The sequence below is a fragment of the Astatotilapia calliptera genome, chromosome 17 (assembly GCF_900246225.1).
Source record: "Astatotilapia calliptera chromosome 17, fAstCal1.2, whole genome shotgun sequence".
Taxonomy (NCBI): Eukaryota; Metazoa; Chordata; class Actinopteri; order Cichliformes; family Cichlidae; genus Astatotilapia; species Astatotilapia calliptera.
The window spans coordinates 10365790-10386367 of NC_039318.1; the positions used below are offsets into that span (position 1 = coordinate 10365790).

At 39.5% G+C, this 20578-nt stretch overlaps 1 protein-coding gene across 3 annotated transcripts in view; it reads left to right on the forward strand.

Moving 5' to 3' along the window:
- Positions 1–5567: 5567 nt before the first annotated feature.
- Positions 5568–20578, forward strand: part of atp11b (ATPase phospholipid transporting 11B) — a 50995-nt gene continuing 35984 nt past the window's right edge. Inside the window, exons 1-4 of one of the 3 annotated variants that reach the window (XM_026147628.1) lie at positions 5568–5974; positions 16618–16734; positions 18528–18617; positions 20384–20464. In XM_026147628.1, the coding sequence (XP_026003413.1) occupies positions 5948–5974; positions 16618–16734; positions 18528–18617; positions 20384–20464 (315 nt within the window). In that variant the 5' untranslated portion in view covers positions 5568–5947. Of the gene's footprint in view, positions 5975–6720; positions 6868–16617; positions 16735–18527; positions 18618–20383; positions 20465–20578 lie in introns of those variants that run through there. The other 2 variants (XM_026147627.1, XM_026147629.1) reach the window with 2 other exon arrangements.

The following is a 20578-nucleotide window of genomic DNA, read 5'->3' on the forward strand; positions in this document are numbered from 1 at the left end:
TCAGCCTATGCAGCTGTGGGGCATTGAGTCATAGGCCTTCTTGTAATCAATCCAGGCAGTGCACAGGTTGGTCAGCCTGGTCTTGCAGTCTCGGCTGATTGTTCTGTCTACCAGTAGCTGGTGTTTTGCGCCTCTGGTATTCTTGCCAATTCCTTTCTGTGTCCCGCTCATGTATTGACCCATGTGCCTGTTCATCTTAGCCGATATGATGCCTGACAGGAGCTTCCATGTAGTACTGAGGCAGGTTATTGGTCGGTAGTATATATATATATATATATATATATATATACACATACATACACACACACACACACACACACACAGTGGGGCAAAAAAGTATTTAGTCAGCCACCGATTGTGCAAGTTCCCCCACCTAAAATGATGACAGAGGTCAGTAATTTGCACCAGAGGTACACTTCAACTGTGAGAGACAGAATGTGAAAAAAAAATCCATGAATCCACATGGTAGGATTTGTAAAGAATTTATTGGTAAATCAGGGTGGAAAATAAGTATTTGGTCAATAACAAAAATACAACTCAATACTTTGTAACATAACCTTTGTTGGCAATAACAGAGGTCAAACGTTTACTATAGGTCTTTACCAGGTTTGCACACACAGTAGCTGGTATTTTGGCCCATTCCTCCATGCAGATCTTCTCGAGAGCAGTGATGTTTTGGGGCTGTCGCCGAGCAACACGGACTTTCAACTCCCGCCACAGATTTTCTATGGGGTTGAGGTCTGGAGACTGGCTAGGCCACTCCAGGACTTTCAAATGCTTCTTACGGAGCCACTCCTTTGTTGCCCGGGCGGTGTGTTTTGGATCATTGTCATGTTGGAAGACCCAGCCTCGTTTCATCTTCAAAGTTCTCACTGATGGAAGGAGGTTTTGGCTCAAAATCTCACGATACATGGCCCCATTCATTCTGTCCTTAACACGGATCAGTCGTCCTGTCCCCTTGGCAGAAAAACAGCCCCATAGCATGATGTTTCCACCCCCATGCTTCACAGTAGGTATGGTGTTCTTGGGATGCAACTCAGTATTCTTCTTCCTCCAAACACGACGAGTTGAGTTTATACCAAAAAGTTCTACTTTGGTTTCATCTGACCACATGACATTCTCCCAATCCTCTGCTGTATCATCCATGTGCTCTCTGGCAAACTTCAGACGGGCCTGGACATGCACTGGCTTCAGCAGCGGAACACGTCTGGCACTGCGGGATTTGATTCCCTGCCGTTGTAGTGTGTTACTGATGGTGACCTTTGTTACTTTGGTCCCAGCTCTCTGCAGGTCATTCACCAGGTCCCCCCGTGTGGTTCTGGGATCTTTGCTCACCGTTCTCATGATCATTTTGACCCCACGGGATGAGATCTTGCGTGGAGCCCCAGATCGAGGGAGATTATCAGTGGTCTTGTATGTCTTCCATTTTCTGATGATTGCTCCCACAGTTGATTTTTTCACACCAAGCTGCTTGCCTATTGTAGATTCACTCTTCCCAGTCTGGTGCAGGTCTACAATACTTTTCCTGGTGTCCTTCGAAAGCTCTTTGGTCTTGGCCATGGCGGAGTTTGGAGTCTGACTGTTTGAGGCTGTGGACAGGTGTCTTTTATACAGATGATGAGTTCAAACAGGTGCCATTCATACAGGTAATGAGTGGGGGACAGAAAAGCTTCTTACAGAAGACGTTACAGGTCTGTGAGAGCCAGAGATTTTCCTTGTTTGAGGTGACCAAATACTTATTTTCCACCCTAATTTATGAATAAATTCTTTACAAATCCTACCATGTGAATTCATGGATTTTTTTTTCACATTCTGTCTCTCACAGTTGAAGTGTACCTCTGGTGCAAATTACTGACCTCTGTCATCATTTTAAGTGGGGGAACTTGCACAATCGGTGGCTGACTAAATACTTTTTTGCCCCACTGTATATATATATATATATATATATATATATATATATATATATATATATATATATATATATCCTGTATTTACTTATAGAAGTTGCAGTTTCACATCTCCAACATAGTCATAAGTACATAAGTAAACTAAGTTCTATAATAAAAATGAAGAGCTTTAAGACTCTTCTGGAACCTGATCTTAGGATCTTCTTGGCCTCTCACATTGTTTGCAACCATTGTTGGTTTAACCACACCTTTGCTAGCTGCACACTCTGAAGTGCCGTAAAATGGTAAATGGCCTGTATTTGTATAGCGCATTACTTAGGACCACACCAAGGACCCCAAAGCACTTTACACTACATTCAGTCATTCACCCAGTCACACACACATTCACACACTGCCGTATATCATATAAATGACATCAGTATGCCTGTGTGTGTTATTTTAATATACGTGCTGTAGTTCAGTTTAACTTCCACCTCCTGTGGCTTCATTTATGCATCACAAAGTTTGTCACTGTGGAAAAGATGTCTTCCAGTGAGTAAAAGGGGCTTAAAGTTTTTTCTCAAAAAGCCGAATGATTCAGTAAATTAGAAAAGTAAATTAGTAAAATTCAGGTTTTGGGCCTTAGAATGAGATTATGGCTTTGGTACTTTAGAACAACTGTAGTGTCTGTTTTAAAGTTTACTGAACTGCTGTTTTATATTTGCAACACCTTCTTTTGTCCTCAAGAGGGAGACTTATACCACATGTTAGATCTCTCCCACAGCTCTTTCCTTTGGATAGATGATTTAAAAACCTCCCACCAGTGACTATCAACTAACTTTTTCCCCCACTGCTGCCTCTCTCGAGGACCAGTGTCCATCATTGAGAAAACTAAATTAAACCATTTCCCTTTTTTTCACGCCAGTATTCATTCTGAAAGCAATGTTTTATTTATTTATATTTTCAAGACTAATGGCCATTTGGTATTGATTCAGCCATCCACTTTAAAAGCCAGTCCATTCATTTTCTATCTCCCTAAGAGGCATAACGACCAATGTTAGGCTCCCCTGAGTCCATTATTCATTTTTTTTCTCTCACAGTAAGACATTTATTCATGCTAACGCAACAAGACAAATGCTAATATACCCACATATAAAGTGGTAACCGAAACTTGAGCAAGTAAGCTGGACTTGGAGGGAGCAGAGTCTGAGCTGATAGTGAGTTCTTGTCCTAAGCCTATTAGTACTGCTGGGGATACGTGGTGGTAATGATTGAAAGCCACTTAGCGCTGGTGTATTTACCAAGAGGATCATCCAGGGCATGGTTAAACAGGCCTGATGAATTAATTCAGTTTAATGTACATTGACAAGGAAAGGAAAGGAAAGGAAAGGAAGTTTTTAAGTTGTCCTACTAATTCAGGCTCTCATTGCCTCAAGTCATTTCGAAACAAAACAGGGTGTGCCTCACGCAAATGTAAGGCAAATCCAGAGGTCAAACACCCGTGCTTTCTTTCCTTGCACAGTTTACATGACAGCCTTTTTAGTTTAGTTTTGTCCATTTTTGATTTATTGCTTAAATGGATTATGAAGACCTCGTACCTGTATCCACATATCTACTTTTAACAAAGAACTCATGCAGTATTTCCTTTTAATGGAGTAAACGTACACCACAACACGTGGTGCTGGATCCCCCTCTAAAATAATGTGTGTCTAGAAACACTGCCACATGTTATGCAGACATAAAGATGCCATCTTTTCTACAGTGTAGCCCAGCCATGGTTGGAACATGTCTCACATGACACATGTAAAACATGTGTGGCCCAACAGTGTGTGAGGAGGCACACATGCAGGTAACTGACTTGTTTCTTGAACGGTGCAGTATGGTGAGTAATATTAACCTGTTAGACCACAGTACTGTGTTGCAAGCGAGATTGCAGTATAAGTTGAATTCAATACAAAGCTGGGCAGGCAGCCAAGCAATGTCTGGTGCCTTGCCATCCATTTCCATGACAGACATAGAGGGCATTATGAATCACTGGCCAGTCATCTCATGTCTCAGGTACAACACACACATTTCAACTGGCAGTTTCTATGTCTATGATCACTATGCAGCTGACCATAAAACTTAAGGTAAAAAAAGTACACTTAGATTACACAAGACATTTTCCTGAGAGTAAATGATTCAAATCAAAATAAAGGATTGGTTCTTTTCTCTTTCATGTGTAGGATGAGCTTGAATCACTATTTTTAGTTGCTTTGCAACCTCGGCAAACAACAGATTAACTGGAAAAAGAATTTCTCTGACACATTTTAGAAATGTAATGTTTTCATCTCAACAGCTGAAATATGCACAGCCCTGGCAGCCTCTCACATTAAAAACTGACATACTGTTTCCAGTCCAGCTGTCAGGTAGGAGCACCCAGATGTTGCTGCTGCAGTGGCGTTATGTAAGCCAATGTAAACCAGAGATTTCCCTTGCAGTCACATGGGCAGAAACACTGAGCTTCAGTCTCACACACACATGCAGACAGATAGCAGATTATCTGCAGGATTTGCAGAGTAAATCTGCTCTTTTAAAAAGTGACATTTCTGTTTTTACTGGATGCAGAGCAGAAACACAAAGCACACAATGGGGCTTGTGTCACTGGTTACTCTGTACGTGATAGATGACGAGGCCTTAAAGGCAAGACGTTGCGCACACAGTCACTCTCGCCTGCTGCTGACCTAAAGCAGTCTTAATCCCGGGTAAATGCATATCGGTGGCTTTTGGCTTAGTTTGTCTGTTTTTTGTTTTTTTGTAAGACTGCCATCATGAAAAGTCCAGCAGAAATCAGATAAACTGTGTGCTGTAGACATTAGACTCACTCTGGCCACTTAAGGAGCAAAGGTGAAGGTACTGGGGATGATGCAAAAGCATGCAAATACATGGGCGTCTTTCCTTTTGACAGCAGGCCAGAAACAGAGGAGAGGAAATGCTTGGGCAGCTGCAGCTGTTCTGGTCCAAATATAGCTGCTCGAACACATTGATTACACAGGATCATTATCACTTGCCATTTGCTCTTCTTCACTCTTCATCAATAGAAGTATCATGTTGGTGCTTTCGATCACGTACAAAGAGCACGGTGCAGTCCTGAAACTTACAGATACATAAATTCTCAAGCATTCCACGTTAGGTATCATTTTCTCTCTATACATTATCGACTGACTGGGATGCAGCCAAGTATTCAAGGAGGGAGGGGAAGTAATGGATGGACTAAGATGACCTCACTTTATGTGAGATGCCTTACAAGAGAAAATCTGGAACAACTGGTAGTTGGGCAGTTTTAGAAGAAAGAGATAAAGGATAAAAGATAAACCGACCAGTTTTTCCAGCTCATAGGTAGTTAGGTTTTACTTCAGGAGATGATAAATAAACAGTCTATTAAGATATTTAAGATACACTAGAATAAAACAAATGCACCTAAACACAATTTCCAGCTCCAATTCATACAAGATTCGCTAGCTGCCTAGTAAGCTACCTGGAGAACCTTGCACGATCCCTATTATACCATACATCTGCACTTTAATAGCACAGCTGAAATTCTTATATACACTATGAACTATGTGGAGTGAGGTCTATCCCGCACAGTATGGAAAATATCTATCCGGCTACTGTATCTGTCAGTCTATCTAGCTATCATTTTTAATTGCAGACAGGCAGGGGGCGTGCAAAGGCCACCGGAGAGCAGCCAGAGCTGTATCTGCACAGGCTGAGGCTGCTGGCAGAGGAAAAGTGATCGTGGCAGAGGAGAGATGTAGCAGCGCTGCTCGGTGGGACTCTGTGGCCAGCCGTCTGTCACTTCTTTTAAAACCAGAAATTGTTTTTGTCGGACATTACCGTGAATGGGAAAGATTGAATGCATCTTATAGCACAGTGGCGCCGTGTGAATGTGTCGTGTAATGCACCGAGAAGGATTGCCTCTCGGGGGAAATATTTATGTTTCGGGACGGTTTTGTTGGAGTAGCTAGTTGCTAGCGCTGGGCTAGCGACTGTGCTGGCTACTTGGAACGTATTCTGCAAGGATGATTCGGTGGATACGACAGCAGCTGGTAAATGAAACCGCACGTTCCATCTTCTTCATACATACCGCTTTCCTCTTATTAGTTCGCCACAGCAGCCAGTCTCCTTACGTATTGTAAGGCTTAGCCCGCGGAAAGCAGAATAAACTTTATTTAGAGAGCAAGCTAACATAGCCAATTGGCTGTTGCTGATGTGTTCAAAACATTCCATTTCCCCTTAGTGACAGTCAGGTGTAGGTTACGTTAGCTAACAATTACCTTATCTGCTAGCTGTCAGTAATAAAGAGTTTAGACCTCAACAAGGGACATTGGTTGAGTTCAAATTTGAGCTTGAGGTATAAGTTTGGTTCGAACTTTGATAGCATTTTAACAACTGTCGGGTGATTTCCGTTACTAAATGCACCTGAGAGTTAACTACCTTAACACTAGCTAGCTGGCTAACAACGTCAAACTTGGCAAAGTTAAAAGCAAGCCAGAGACGCTTTATATCTAGTGTTAACGCACAACTTTCGCTTAGACTGAGCTCAGTTTCAAATGTTCTATTTAAATTTTGTTCAGGGGACTAATAAACTATCTTTAACTGAGCTAGTTAAGACGTAAGCCTCAACACTCGAGGGTAATAATTGACGTTAGCTTGTGTTATTTTAACTTTATTTCGGCCCACTTCTTTGTTCCCTGCTTTCCTTACATGATCTATATCTGTATGTATTATTTAAAATTGAACTGATTTGATTCGTCACACCGCATCCTGTTTCTGCTGTAATCACCTGTTGTTTGTCTGCAAACATGACGGTCGCATTGACGGGCGAAGGCATCAGTTAAACCACAATAGTGGCCCGTTTTGGTACAGTAGAAAGAACGAGTTCTGAATTATGGCTGAAGAAAGCTACAGTGTCACGGTGCTTGTGGCTGTAATCATGAAGGTCTGTGTGGTTATTTCACTATGTTTAAGCAGAGTTGGGATAAGAAGCACATTCAGTGATCGGCAAATGAGAGTGGCGTGACCAGTGGTGAAGAGCCATGTGAATGAATGAGTGATTGCATATTATGAGATTAGCCACACACAAACGGTTGATGTCACCATGTCTACTGAGTTTAATCAGTGTTGGGGGTGTTTTTGACCTCTCCCCGCTCACTGTGCACTCTCTGTAGTTAAGGTTAAGTTAAAGTGACACTTATTAAATTTTATGAGTCATGCTCAGCTTCAAGTTTGCCTGTTTAAAAAAAAAATCCTTTTTGCTTTTGGAGATTAAGAGCACCACAGAGAGTTAGGGGTCTATTTAGAAATGGTACATAGCCTCCTCCTAATTTAAGATAGCTCAGCTCATTTGACCCATCCCGCCTAATTGACCTGGCTGCTTAATTAAAAGTGTCATTAAAATGCACCTTATACAGCTGGCCTAATGAAAAAGTTTGTTGAGGGGCATTAGTCTGACCCAAATATCAGCTGGACGGTAGAATGGGGATGTTTGTTCACTCATACTATTTATCAGCTCTTTCTGGTGGAATGAAAAGGGAGAGGGGGGAGAGAGATGTGACAGGTTTTCATTGTCAGTCTTGGTTCAGTTACACTATAAAACAAACCAGAAATTAAAGCATGAAGAATGGTAGCAAAAAAGCAAAGTCTTTGACATACTAGTTTGCAAGCCTGGGAACTGGGTTTTCTAGATGTCTTTATGGAGACTTAAAGTGTGTATGTTATTGCTGACAGATATTAAAAAGACTGGTATAAGTCTTCCTGAGGTTTTGTATATAGTTTAAGTGCACTATGAGAGAAGTATTTAATGAATTACCCTTGCTTTACCAAGTCACGTTAATCATGATATAATCATGAAAAATAGAGCAACTATCAAGAGCGCAAATGAGCAAAAGGAAAAAAAAAAACATCTGTCTATAGTACTCATCTGTAGTCCATTGAGCAAATGGGAGTTTCCTACATTTTTTTGAGTCTCATTCAGGCTCTTTCCTGGATATTGCTGCAGCAGCCCTTGTAACAATCCACTGACACGCAGCAATAAAACATCCTTATGTCACCCATGATAAAATATCATTCCTTACTCTCTAGCCCTGCTCTGACTACTCTGTTGCTGTGGGTTGTACAACAATATTTTTTTTATAATATTTTATATTTGGTGATGTAGTCCATCAGTTTAGCTTATATGCAGTTTATTTTATTGTATTGCTGTTGTCATCAGTCTTATGTTTAAAACTAGTACCCACTGTACATGAGTACATACTGTTTATTGCCCCCCCCTTTCTTTTTTCTTTTTACAACCACCTCACTTTTTTGTTAACATTTCCATTTACCGGTAGCTCATCGCGTTTGATTAAGTGCCACTTAATCTGTAATATGACCCCTTGGTTGTGTTGCGTTGCCATTATTCAGGGCTGTTCCCCCAAGGCATTGTGGGACTTGTAGGCTTTATGTGGGGACTAATTACCTGTCAGCCTTCAAATTGATGGGGGTATAGAGTCAATGGATGAAAACAAGCTGATTTCAGCTTTATAGTTTTTAGTTATAAGCCTACTTTTATCTTCATTTTCAGTGGTATAATGTTCATTTTTCATACAATGTTCAAAATATATTTAATGCATATATGGTTACGTGAAGGTGTTTAACTCAAAATTGTGAGGTACACCTGGTAGTGGTGTTAAAAATTGAGTAAACCCAGCAGGAGTAAAAGTATCTGTTATTCATCTGTTACTTGTATCCATCCACTCTCAGATTGGCAAGCAGTTTTCAGACATTTGTGCTATAGAAATAGAATGTCATAAATTACTGCACTTTTCACTCTAGACTTCACATGTGTTCGGCTTATTACCGCTGGTCCTCAAAACAACAAACCATGTTCAACTGTTTAGGAATATTTTATTTTAAAATAAGTCAACCTCTTCATGTTATGTCTATCCAAACAAATGTCTGCAGAGCCTTCATTAGATAAACTTCCTGCTGCACTGCAGAAATCTGTAATCTTATATAGCAGAGCTGCATCGGATCCACAAAATGCTTTGGCAGCTACCTTGTGAATTGAATTAGCATAAAATTAGTCATTTTTAAGCACAAATGCCAAGTTTGTGCTTTGTGCCAAATGTCAAAATTTTAACTTTTTCTGTATCATATACAAAAATACAGAATATCTTTTAGTCCTTGGACTGTTGATCAGGTAAATAATCCAAAATATTTCCATAGCCATAGTCACACTAGTGGTTGCAGACTGCAGCGCGACTAAAATTGTAGGGCGGTGAGTTGTATCTATTTAACTTTGGTATGTGTCAAGATGGCTAAAAGATGGTGTCGGTCTGTTGTTAGGTTGCAACTGAATGGGGGAAGTCGACAATTACGTGCAGTTTGTTTGAAGTGTCATTAGCTTAACGCTGAACTATAGAGAAAACGGATCCTGTTAAAGCCGTAATGCTGGACTTGCAGAAGCATCGACTGAGGTGCTTCTCTCAATGTTCTCTTTAACATGAGAACATGTTTGTTAGAGCTACGCAGGTTTTTGTGTATTTGGCCATCAGTCATTTTAACTGTAGTTATTGTTCACCAAGATATTAATGATTGGGTAACTTAAATGTTAGTTCCGTGTCGTGCTCAGGCAATTTCCACAGTTGCCTGAAAAACTGGGTGACAAATAGGAACAGAATAAATCTCCAGTAACTGTTGTCTGGATTGCTCACAGCAGTTGCGTAAAGGTGTGTTAAGCATGATGTTTGCACTGTTAAAATTTGTAACTGCTTTAAGCTCTCTGTAAGGATTGACTAATTTTAGTGACTCATCTGTTGCTTTTCTGCCTGTGGGGAATTTTTTGGCTTACAAAAGTTACTTCTTGGCCCCTCACCATCTGCAGTTTCATTTTCTTTAAAAAGAGAACATTAAAATATCCCTGGTTAAGAATTCACAGTGAGCTGTTGCTTGCCATTACTAATAAGACTAGAAAAGTTGCAATATACATATTGCATTTTTATACTACTACAAATAACACTTGTGCAGTAAGCCATTAAGTTAATGGTTTACTGGTTTAATTTAATCATTAAACATTTGTCTACTTTTCATTCCAATCCAAGACATTTATTAATGCAGTGCTACTGGGACAAACAAGAAAACAAAATGCTTAATTCTACATACTTTCCAATCTCCAGTTGCCCATTAACTTGAAGTAAAGGACAAATATCTCACTAAGACAAATCCACCTTTTAGCTGATATATATATATTCATTCATTCATGAATGATCCGGTCAAATAGACCTTTGTTTTGTTTTTTAAACTGCTGCTCAGCCGTCAGTAAATGAGTGTTTGCAGACAAGTTGGTGTCTTCCCTTCAAACTACAGACTACTTAAATAATCTACTGTGGATTTCGTTAAGCCAATGGGAAATGCACTCCCTGTCTTGTGATCGGAGGATGCCAGGGGCTCAGGATATTTATGTTACTGAGCCCCAACATGTTTTACATGTGTAAACACACACACGTAAAACATCTTGGGGCTCAGTGCCTGTGTGCCCTTTCCTTAATTCTGCAACCACTTCTTCAAAATCCTAATTGGTCATGGTGTTACTACAATGCAGAATTCAGCTTCTTCGTGTACTTTCAACAATGCCTACTGAGCTGTGTATATCAAATAACTGTTGAACAACAGTTTCTTAAAGTTGCTGCAGTGGTTAATTGACCAATGTTTATATAATTTTATAAATGTAAATGCAGAAAAAGAGAGAGAGAAAATTTTCCCTCTTTTTTTCTCTGCCCATATTTTTAAAGCTGTGAGCTAGGGGTTGGTGGTATAAATGGTATACGGTAGAAACAATATAAATTTGGCCAACGGTAGAGATTTTTACTATACGCTACCACAATAGCGCATGTTGATGGTGTCATCATCAAGCTGCGCCTGTTTTGGTCGAAAGCATTGCAGCGGCTGCAAACAACATCATCTGCAAATTATGCTGGGCGACAGTAATAGCAAAGAGACTAAGCACTTTTGGAATAAGAGGAAAGCCAAAAACTGCGCTTCCTCCACTTCCGTACCATTGATTCAATAATGCCGAATTCTCTAGCACCCGCTCTATTCCCGTGCTGTTGCAGTATATCAATGACTAACCTCATATTGTGGCTGGATCTCAGTTGTTCTCCTGACTGAAGTTTGGTCCGTGTATAGCATCCTGCTATGCAATTGCATTTGTCCCTAACCAGGAGAAACCCTCACGTTAATTTTTATCGAGTGGAAAAAAGCGTTCATCCTTCAGCTTCACTGTGCTAATGTTATGCTAACGTAGCTGTTTTGCTAGCGATTACGTAGGACATCATTATATACCAGCTAGTCCATCTTTCGTAACCCTACAAACGTCACTGCTTAGTTTTCTGTCTTCATTTATGTTGGAAGTGATAGCAGAGCTGTACGTTTTAATTTTTTCAGATATCTCAGTCAGAACATGGCATATCATGTTTAGGTGGAAGCTAGCGAGCTAACTTCCTGCTAACTTCTAACTCCGTTGTATTTAATAAATTCTGTTTTCATGGATGCCTGAATGTTAAACTTAATTGTTACACCTGGTAAAGCAGCAATTCTGATCATTTTAATAAAGATGAAAGAATTTAGACAGTTTTTAACTCTCAGTGATGCCGCAATGTTCGTTTGACTTTGGGACCTGAAGCAGACAGAGGTTTTGGACCCAGATTACTCCACAAGGCTCCTGACTACGGTAGCTGTAATGCTCCGACAATCTATCAGGCGGTGCGGCTTCATAGCTTATCAAAGTCGTACTAAAACATTTTTGAGTGCCGTGTACTACATAAAATCTGTTTTGAGGTCAATAAGCACAACCAGAATTCATACATAAGGCGCACTGTCGATTTTTGAGAAAAATTAAAGGATTTTAAGTTTGCCTTTATAGTGTGTAAAATACGTTATACAGAAGAAAAGAATATATCGCGATATACAGTATATCATTACCGCACATGCTTCAAATTATACCGTGATATAGATTTTAGGCCATATCGCCCAGCCCTACTGTGAGCAAATAATACAAAAAGAATAAATGAAGAATACTGAAAATATTGTTTCCACAAGTGGATAACTGATTTGATGCCATCACCTGCATTGCCCATTGGCTGAGTTACTGTATGACAAAGTCATATGAGCTAAAGGCTAACAGGTGTTCTGTTATTCAGTCATTGAACTGCATGTGCTGCATTCATTTTCACAACGGTCAGATGGGAGAAAGATGAAGAGACTGAGAACATTACAAAGTGCTAATGGTTTACATGTGTCCCTGAAAAGAGGTTGATCTTTCTGGGAGTGTAGTGACGTAACCCAGATACATTCTTTTTTGTGTGGTCGGGTGTGCATATTGCGTCACTTACATTTGTGAATAATAGGAAACGCCTCCTTTAGTCATCTGTGTACAGCAGTTGGGTGGGGTTTGTCAGACCAGTCAGCGCCAGAAAATCTTAGAAATGTCACTTGTTGAAAAGTTCACCTTGTTTGTCATTGGTGTTATTTTTCTTACATGTTGAGGGTGTAGTGACTATCAAAGACCTGCCAGAATATGCTGGAGATTTGAATTGCTCAATCTGAATGTAAATATGTTAGAGGTACGTTTTAAGTAGCATGTTTATGAAATATTTGCAAGTGACTTTAAACAAAAAGTGCTGCTTTAAAAAGAAATGGAATGCTTTAAATGTGAAATTTTAATATGCAAGTAAAACATGAAAGGTTGTTATGTAATTATATACAGTTCAACCAGAGTATTTAAGTATGGAAGTTAGCTTTGGACAGATTTATGTTGGAGACAGATTGCAATTAGAACATGGCCTCAAATGCAGATGTCCTGCAGTTTGTTTATGCAACAGAGGGAATTATGAATGTATGGTGCACAATTGTTGCAGTATTATAACAATGTGTCTGAAATATATCAAAAACTGTCTAATCATATCCTCCACTTATATCACAAACAATGAGCAGACTAGCCGAGAGTCCAAACACAGCACTGTCCTGAACGCAACACAGCAAACCCTGAAGCAGATGAGGTACAGCACGATACCTCATCGTTCTCACCTGAACGATATGTGTCGCCACTCATACAATACTGCCACGTAAGTGCCAATGTAGGAAGACAAGAAGTCAAAAGTGGAAGCAAAGACTTTCAAGCTTTTTGAACTGTTGCAACATCTCCCTCTGTATATCTGAGGGAGATATCTCTGAGCTTCTGTACTGAAATATTATTATGGCAGTAAAAACCAACATGATCATACCCTCGTGTCTTCAACCCAGATGCAGCAGCCACGGTAGAATACAGCAGGTCAGAAAAATTGAGGTGCACAATATGAACGTGTTTGTGTAGTTCTCAGTTAACAACAACATGGAAGTCTAAAGAGCTTGAAAAGCAGGTTGTTTTTTTAAAAAAAAGATGTTTTTCCTCATATTTAAGAGGCTTCTTCATTTCTAAGTCCAAGGTATTTATCTCTAGTTGAGGTTGTCGCTTAGGAAGTGGTTGTTGACCAACTATTAGTTGTGTCATCACTAGAGCTGGGCGATATGAGATTTTTTCATATCACGATATGTTTTTTTCATTTCAGGCGATAACGATATCTATCACGATATCAGCCAAATAACTATATTTGTAAGATTTAAATGTGCCGTTGCTCACAAGTAAAATGTGAAATAATCAGCAGCTTGTTTTTAAATATTTATTTCCCATAATAAGTTCAACAGGGTAGATGTACTTAAGGAACATGAGACTTTTTCAGATAAATAAAGGCAAATATTGCAAACTACACAAAAGGCAGCCGCTAAAGCGTTTAAGTTTCAAAATAGAACAAACGAAACAGACTAAATTGTCAATTCCACTTAGAAACAAAATATTAATTCTAAAAATAAATCTTAGTTTGTTTTACAGAAGAACAGACAAAACTGACTAACTTTTGTCAATATCAAATAAACTGAGAACTAAAAGGAAATTCTCAATCTCTCCTTGTTGTATAGCTTAGATTTTCAAACAGTTTTAACAGTTACTTTAGTCTGACAAAAGCCGAATGACGAATTAGCGCTTCCAGTCAGAGACTGAGGCTACGTCCACACGTACACGGGTATTTTTGAAAACGGAGATTTTCCGTTTTCGTTTTAAAAAATAATCCTGTCCGCACATAAAGGGAGAAATGAAGGAAAACGCTGCTATGAACATGCCAAAGCAGCAGGTGGCGCTAGATTCCTAACCGTGCAGAAATGTTGGCCAATCAGAAGTCTAGAAGCCTCGGTGGGAAAAAGTAAACAAAGCTGCGGCATAGAAGCAGAACCGAGTCGTATGTGTGGACAGACAGTAACTGTGTGTGTGTGTAAGCATTTAAACACTGCAGAGAGTAGAATTAACAGTAACAGTATTGTAGAAATTCATTTCACCGAAACAATAACGTGGCGCAGTGTGACGCATGCACCAGTTTATTGTATTTCCAGACTTGCTTTCGGCACAATTTACAGTGCACGCTACTCTGTTTTTTGTCAGACTTGAAATAGCCGAAATACCTTCAAACTACGGAACTTCTATGGCTCTTCCGTTCGACAATCTCTCCGGCATTGGAACCATCATCTGTTTTCTCTTCGGTCACGCTCGGTTGATTTTTCTAGTCGGCACACTCATTTCCTCCATTATGCGCTGGCTCCATTACCCGCTGGCTGCTTCCCAAACAAACACACGTGCGGCTTGGCACTTGTGCTGTACGTAACAAGTGACGCGACGTGACACTGCGGCTGTGATTGGTTCGGCTCTGCGCTACTTTATTTGGATTGGCTGACCTTTTTTTTTTTTTTTTTTTTTAAGAGGACAAGAGCGGCGAGGTCTATCGCGATAGCTTAATTTCTCTATCGAGTAAAAGTTATATCGCGATACATATCGTTATCGTTCTATCGCCCAGCTCTAGTCATCACATAAGCCAAGATGTGAAAAAAGGCATCGGCCATTACCATCATGATTTCGGGTCAAACCACTGTGACACCTTGCCCCACCCTATCGTGTGACCTATTGAGGTCACCTGATGTGAGTGGGGGTTAAGGCACCTGAGAATAGATCTCAAGACTTATCAGTCCAAAAACCGAGAAGATATATGGTTTGTAAGAGGAATAAAATAAACCATCTATGCCACTCACTGAACAGAGTTTGTGGCTTACGATACCAATGGTCAGTGACCTACAATCCAGTCTTGAGATCCCTTCCCATGTCCCTCAACCCCCACTCACTGATGACTATATCTTTATGGTAAGTGGGATTTACACCAGCTGTTTCTGATCTAGTTATTCATGCCTTACCACATTGTTTGCAATAAGGCTTGTCTGCATTCAAGTTGATGGCATTGCTTGTAAAGTTGTTTTGCTTTCATAAATGTGTTATGTTGTCTAACTGTCTGAAAAAGTGAAAATGATTTGACTCTAGGGCTGTGCGATATGACCAAAATTTCATGTCCCGATAACGATATAAATCACAAGAATGTAACATTTTCTGTAAATTCTGTGAATCTCGGGCAGCTCGACTTGCGCGAAGTGTTTCCAGCTGAGCGTCATGAACGTGGAGTTGAGTGTTTTAACTGATGCATGAAACGATACATTTTTTAGACATAAGTTGTAACGGACGCCTTTTTTTTTTTTTTTTTTTTTTTTTTTTTTGGGAAGTATTTATTACACAGCGTGCTGCGGGGAAAAGCCTGTTCTAACGTTTGAGTCTAAGGTATATTTTTAGCACCTGATGGCTCTTTTTTGCTTCTCATCCGTAAACATTCTGCAAACTCTTTCACGCGATTCAGTTTATTTTGAAAAGTCTCAACAGGATCTTGAGCTTTATTGTGAAAGGTTTACGTGGAAAAAAAACAAGCCGACACGCGATGGTTTTACTGTCGTGCATAAAAACAGGCACTTGTCCATCTGTAGTGTGGTTATCTTAAATATAAGAGAAAGAGAGAACTTAAATTAATATAGCCACTACACTGACCATCAGAACGATGAAAAAATATTGCCGTAAACAGTTTATTTTGCGACACCACGAAATAAACAATAGCGTAAAATGAAACGATGGACGTTTTTATATCGTCATCCGATATATATCGTTATATCGAACAGCCCTATTTGACTCTATACTAAAACTAAAACTTTTACCAAGTTTGTTGCATATGGCTGGCTTTTCAGAAATTTGCTTTTAAATGGAAACATACAGTCATCATAAAACAAGGAATGCCACATTGCCATATTCTCACTCTTGATATGTGTATTTACATTCTGTAACAGTAGCGTCGTGTCTGGTATTGCTTCTCTTTCTGTCTCTTACTGTAAAATCTATCAAGCCCCAAACTAAGCTGTGCTGCACTCAACAAAATAACAGCCCACAGAGAAATCACTTTACACTCCCAACTATACAGCAGCTGAAACCACAATGAATAGAAGAACAAAACGTTGCCCCAGGTGGACTTTAGTGCGGTGTAGACTTGCAGTGGTTTATCACACCACCAACAGTATTAAATAACTTGGTTTAAAATAAGATCATAATATTGCAATGACATCATTAACTGCAATTTTATAGTTAGTGTGGTGTTGAAGTGATGATGTTTTAAATCTGGGTAGCTATACAGTTTTGTTTTTGTTTTTTTTAACCTTTCCTTACACTTGTCTGGTGTTTCTGCCTCACCCTTTTCTCCCTCAGGGCTTTGACCCCCCTCATCAGAGTGATACCAGGACAGTGTACGTAGCTAACCGTTTCCCTCAGAATGGCCACTACATACCACAACGCTTTGCCGACAACAGAATCATCTCATCCAAGGTATGTTACAATTATGATCTTAAAATTTGTGTCAAAAGTGCAAGGGGAAAAAAAAACCCCTCTTGATATGAACGCTAACATTTTGCAGTCACAGCAACTATGGCTACAGAAAAATTGTCATTCAGAGAAACTCTAAACTCAGTCTGGTTTCGGACACCAGTGTTGACCAGTGCTAAATACATTAGTGTGTATCTCTGGTGTGGTAGGAGAGAGATAAGCTTAAAGTGTGATTTGTTGATAACAGGATTAGCACAGACAGAAAACTTGTGTGTTGGTGAGAGGCTAGGTAGGTCAGTTAGAACACTGGCAAGACAAAAGGATAACAAAGAAAAGGAGCTAGGGCCTGCCTCCAGCAATCATGACTGTCATTGATTAGCTGGTAGATTAAATGATTGACGGGAGGGTTAAAGCACCTGCTTTAGTCAGGCATTGATTTGAAACTGATTTTGGATAAGGTAAATTCTGCCATTCGTGTGTACTCATACAGTTAGGTCCATATGTGTTTTATATTTTTCCTCTTTACACAGCAATAGAATTTCTTTCAATTAAGATTAGCTCGAAATGCAGAGCTTTGATTCAAAGGGTTTAACAAAAACATTGCATTAACTGCTTAGTAATCACATTTTAATATATGGTCCCCATTTTCAGCTGCTCAAAAGTTATTGGACAAGCAACTGACAACCAGTTTCAGGCGAGGCTTCATTATTTTATGTTAAATGGGGGTGACCTATATTGGCTGTTGACTCCAAATATTCAACTTGTATAATATAGCTTGTCAATGGAACTCCTAAAATGAGCTTGTGAGGTATGCGACACACACAAACAAACACACACCGTTTTTGCTCACGATCACGTTTTATTTATAATAACAATGCGTCGTGACAGCTCGTCCCAGTCCAGCCCTTTCAGGAGATGAGAAGAACTTCAGGAGGGGCCACATCTACAATCTAGTACAATAACCCAGGCACTAGCACAGGCATGTATGGGTGATAGTGGAACTGGGCTGCTAGTGTTTACTGATGATGTGACTGCTGATAGAAGCAGCAAGATGAATTGTGAAGTGTACAGGGCTATACTCTCTGCTCAGAGAGTATCTTAACACAGCATTGATGATGTCCATAGGATCCAGAAGTCATTGACAGCAAAGGATTTTCATTCAAGTATTAAAAATTCCTGTAATTTAAAATGATGCTTCTTTACTTCTGAGCCTATGGAAATTTGGGACTTGATTCAAGTCTTGATTGTTGGATTTTAAAATCCATTGTGGTGGTGCACAGAGGTAAAGCTACCAAAACTTTCATTCTTCAGAAACTTATGGACCTAACTGTCTGTAGCATTTTATCTTAATAAAGTAAGAGAAAGACTTAAACGGCACATTTATTGAGTAAATAAATGTGCAAATGAGCAACCAGTAATCAGTTTATCTGAAGAACACTTTAGCTCAGCACAGCTGCTGTACTCCTTTATCTCAAGCTCCAATTTGGAAATGTCAGTGAACACTCTAGCCATAGACAAGATATTTTACAGGGGTAATCAGAATATCATTTAACTATATTATTGTATTCATGTAAGGTCTTAAATATGGCCAGTATAAATACGACACAGTAAAAGTGTTTTTTTTTTTTCTGCTCTAATAAACAGTTGCTAGTACAGTAGTTTGAATACCTCCAATACACCATCTATGTATTTGCAATTCAATTCCTCTGTTTTACTTAGTAAAAAAGAACCTTTAGTAGCAATTATTCTGTCCCAGTAAACCCTGAAAGATGTTTTCTTTTTTTTTTTTATTTCAGTATACAGTTTGGAATTTTGTCCCCAAGAATCTGTTTGAGCAATTCAGAAGGATAGCAAACTTCTACTTCCTCATTATCTTCCTTGTACAGGTAACGATACACAAATGCATGTGAACACTCCTTGACGTATTTCCTCCTCTTAATACAAATGCCTGTGCTCGTTCTTGTGCTTCCGAGCATTGAGTGACTCATCGACTTCTAGGTACCAGAGCAGAGACTGGTCTGCCTCTGTATGAAAGCGACACACTTACTCACTTAGTAATATGTGTGTCTTTGCAGCCAGCCCTAAGCATTAGGCCTTCACTGTGCATCAGTCATTTTATGCTGAAGTAGGATTTGGCTTTCAAATTTTTAGCCTTCTGATTTATTCTGCACTGTGTAGTGAAGCCAAAGCAATCGCCTTGACTCTATTTCACCCACTCAACATGTCAGTGAGGCTGAAGTCACCTTAGCCTCAAATCACTGAGAGAGGGGCCTCTTTTCATCTAAGATGGCCAATTTGACCATTTAAAGATTGCTTTAGATGGGTTTCTAGATGACTGGTGAATTCTTCTGTTAGTGTAGCCATTTACAGAAAGTGTTTGTTAAAGTGTTAAGATATCTTTGATCTTTTCCTTGAGGCGTCTTCCTTTTAAGCAAAGTTTCACTTTACATTCAGTGTTGCTTGCCTAAAGCCTTTGTGGTTACGCTTGAAGCCTAACAAATGTTGCACATTTTCCTCACATGAAAAGTTTGCAGTGCAGTTGTTTTTTATGAACATGCATTGTTTACATTCATGAGTAATTATTTACTTTTTTATTTATTTATTGGATGACTACTTCCACCTGTAGATTAGTGCAACATAGGGCTGCTCAATTAATCAAATTTTAATCTAAATTACGATCTGGGCTTTCAACGATCATTAAAAATGACTGAGCCGATTATTAGCACCTCCCTCGTGCTTTACTCTCGCGCTGCTCCGTGTGGCAAATCGAGCGTACCTCTCTGCATGTCGAACACGCGTCACAACAATTAAGAGGACCCGAGGGAAGCTCGGAAAGCTAAGCAGAAGTTATTTGGAGAGGAGAGTGACTGCCGTTGGTTGAAAAGAGAGGTAAAAAAACTTCAGTGGTTGGAAACATTATGGGCTCGCAGAGTCAGACGTGGATCAAGTAGACATAGTGTGTAAACTTTGCTACAGTGTCGTAGCTGCACCACAGAGCAACACTGCAAAGTTCACTAAACATAGATGTTTACATTTTTCATTTATTTCTTATATTGCAAACATTTGCACTGTTATCAGTATTTGCACACTATTTTATATTATTTTTTGACAATCTTTAAAGTCATTATTCAATACATTGTTATTGTTAAATAAATATCATCAAATAATTGAGATCTCAATTTCAGTGAAAATAATCGTGATTATCATTTTTGCCATAATCGAGCAGCCCTAGTGCAACAGTGTGAAAGAGTTGCCAGAAACCTGCTTATGAAACACCCCCCAATCCAAAACTAATATCCACTAATAAAAGCACTGCTCAATGGCACTAAATCATTTTAGCTTGGTCTTCAGTTTCACACACTTTGCTCAGCATTTCGTTGTGATTATTAAGACCAGGATATGGGGTGAGGAAATATAATATCCCAGTGACCCTGCTTACAAAGACAGTAATTCAAAAGTGTATGTGAGACTTGTTCTTATCTGATCGTTGACCTTTAAGGGAAGTTATACGGGTTTCCTGTTTATGCACATTGGCCACTACTTCTGTCGTATTTTTCAAGTTGCTCGTTGTTGCAAAAACCACTACCACTTTTACAGTCCCTTTTTTAGTTTGGCATCATCTCTAAACTCTGTTTTGTATTTTTCTTTGAAGTTAATGATAGATACGCCAACTTCCCCAGTAACCAGCGGCCTGCCTCTGTTCTTTGTGATCACAGTAACTGCCATAAAACAGGTGAGAACATAACCACATAGCGGCTTCCTCTTCCTCATGAAAATGTGGAACAAACATGCATGCGTCATCAATGATTATTGTCTATTTGTAGGCAAAGCTCAAAGCTTTTGTTGT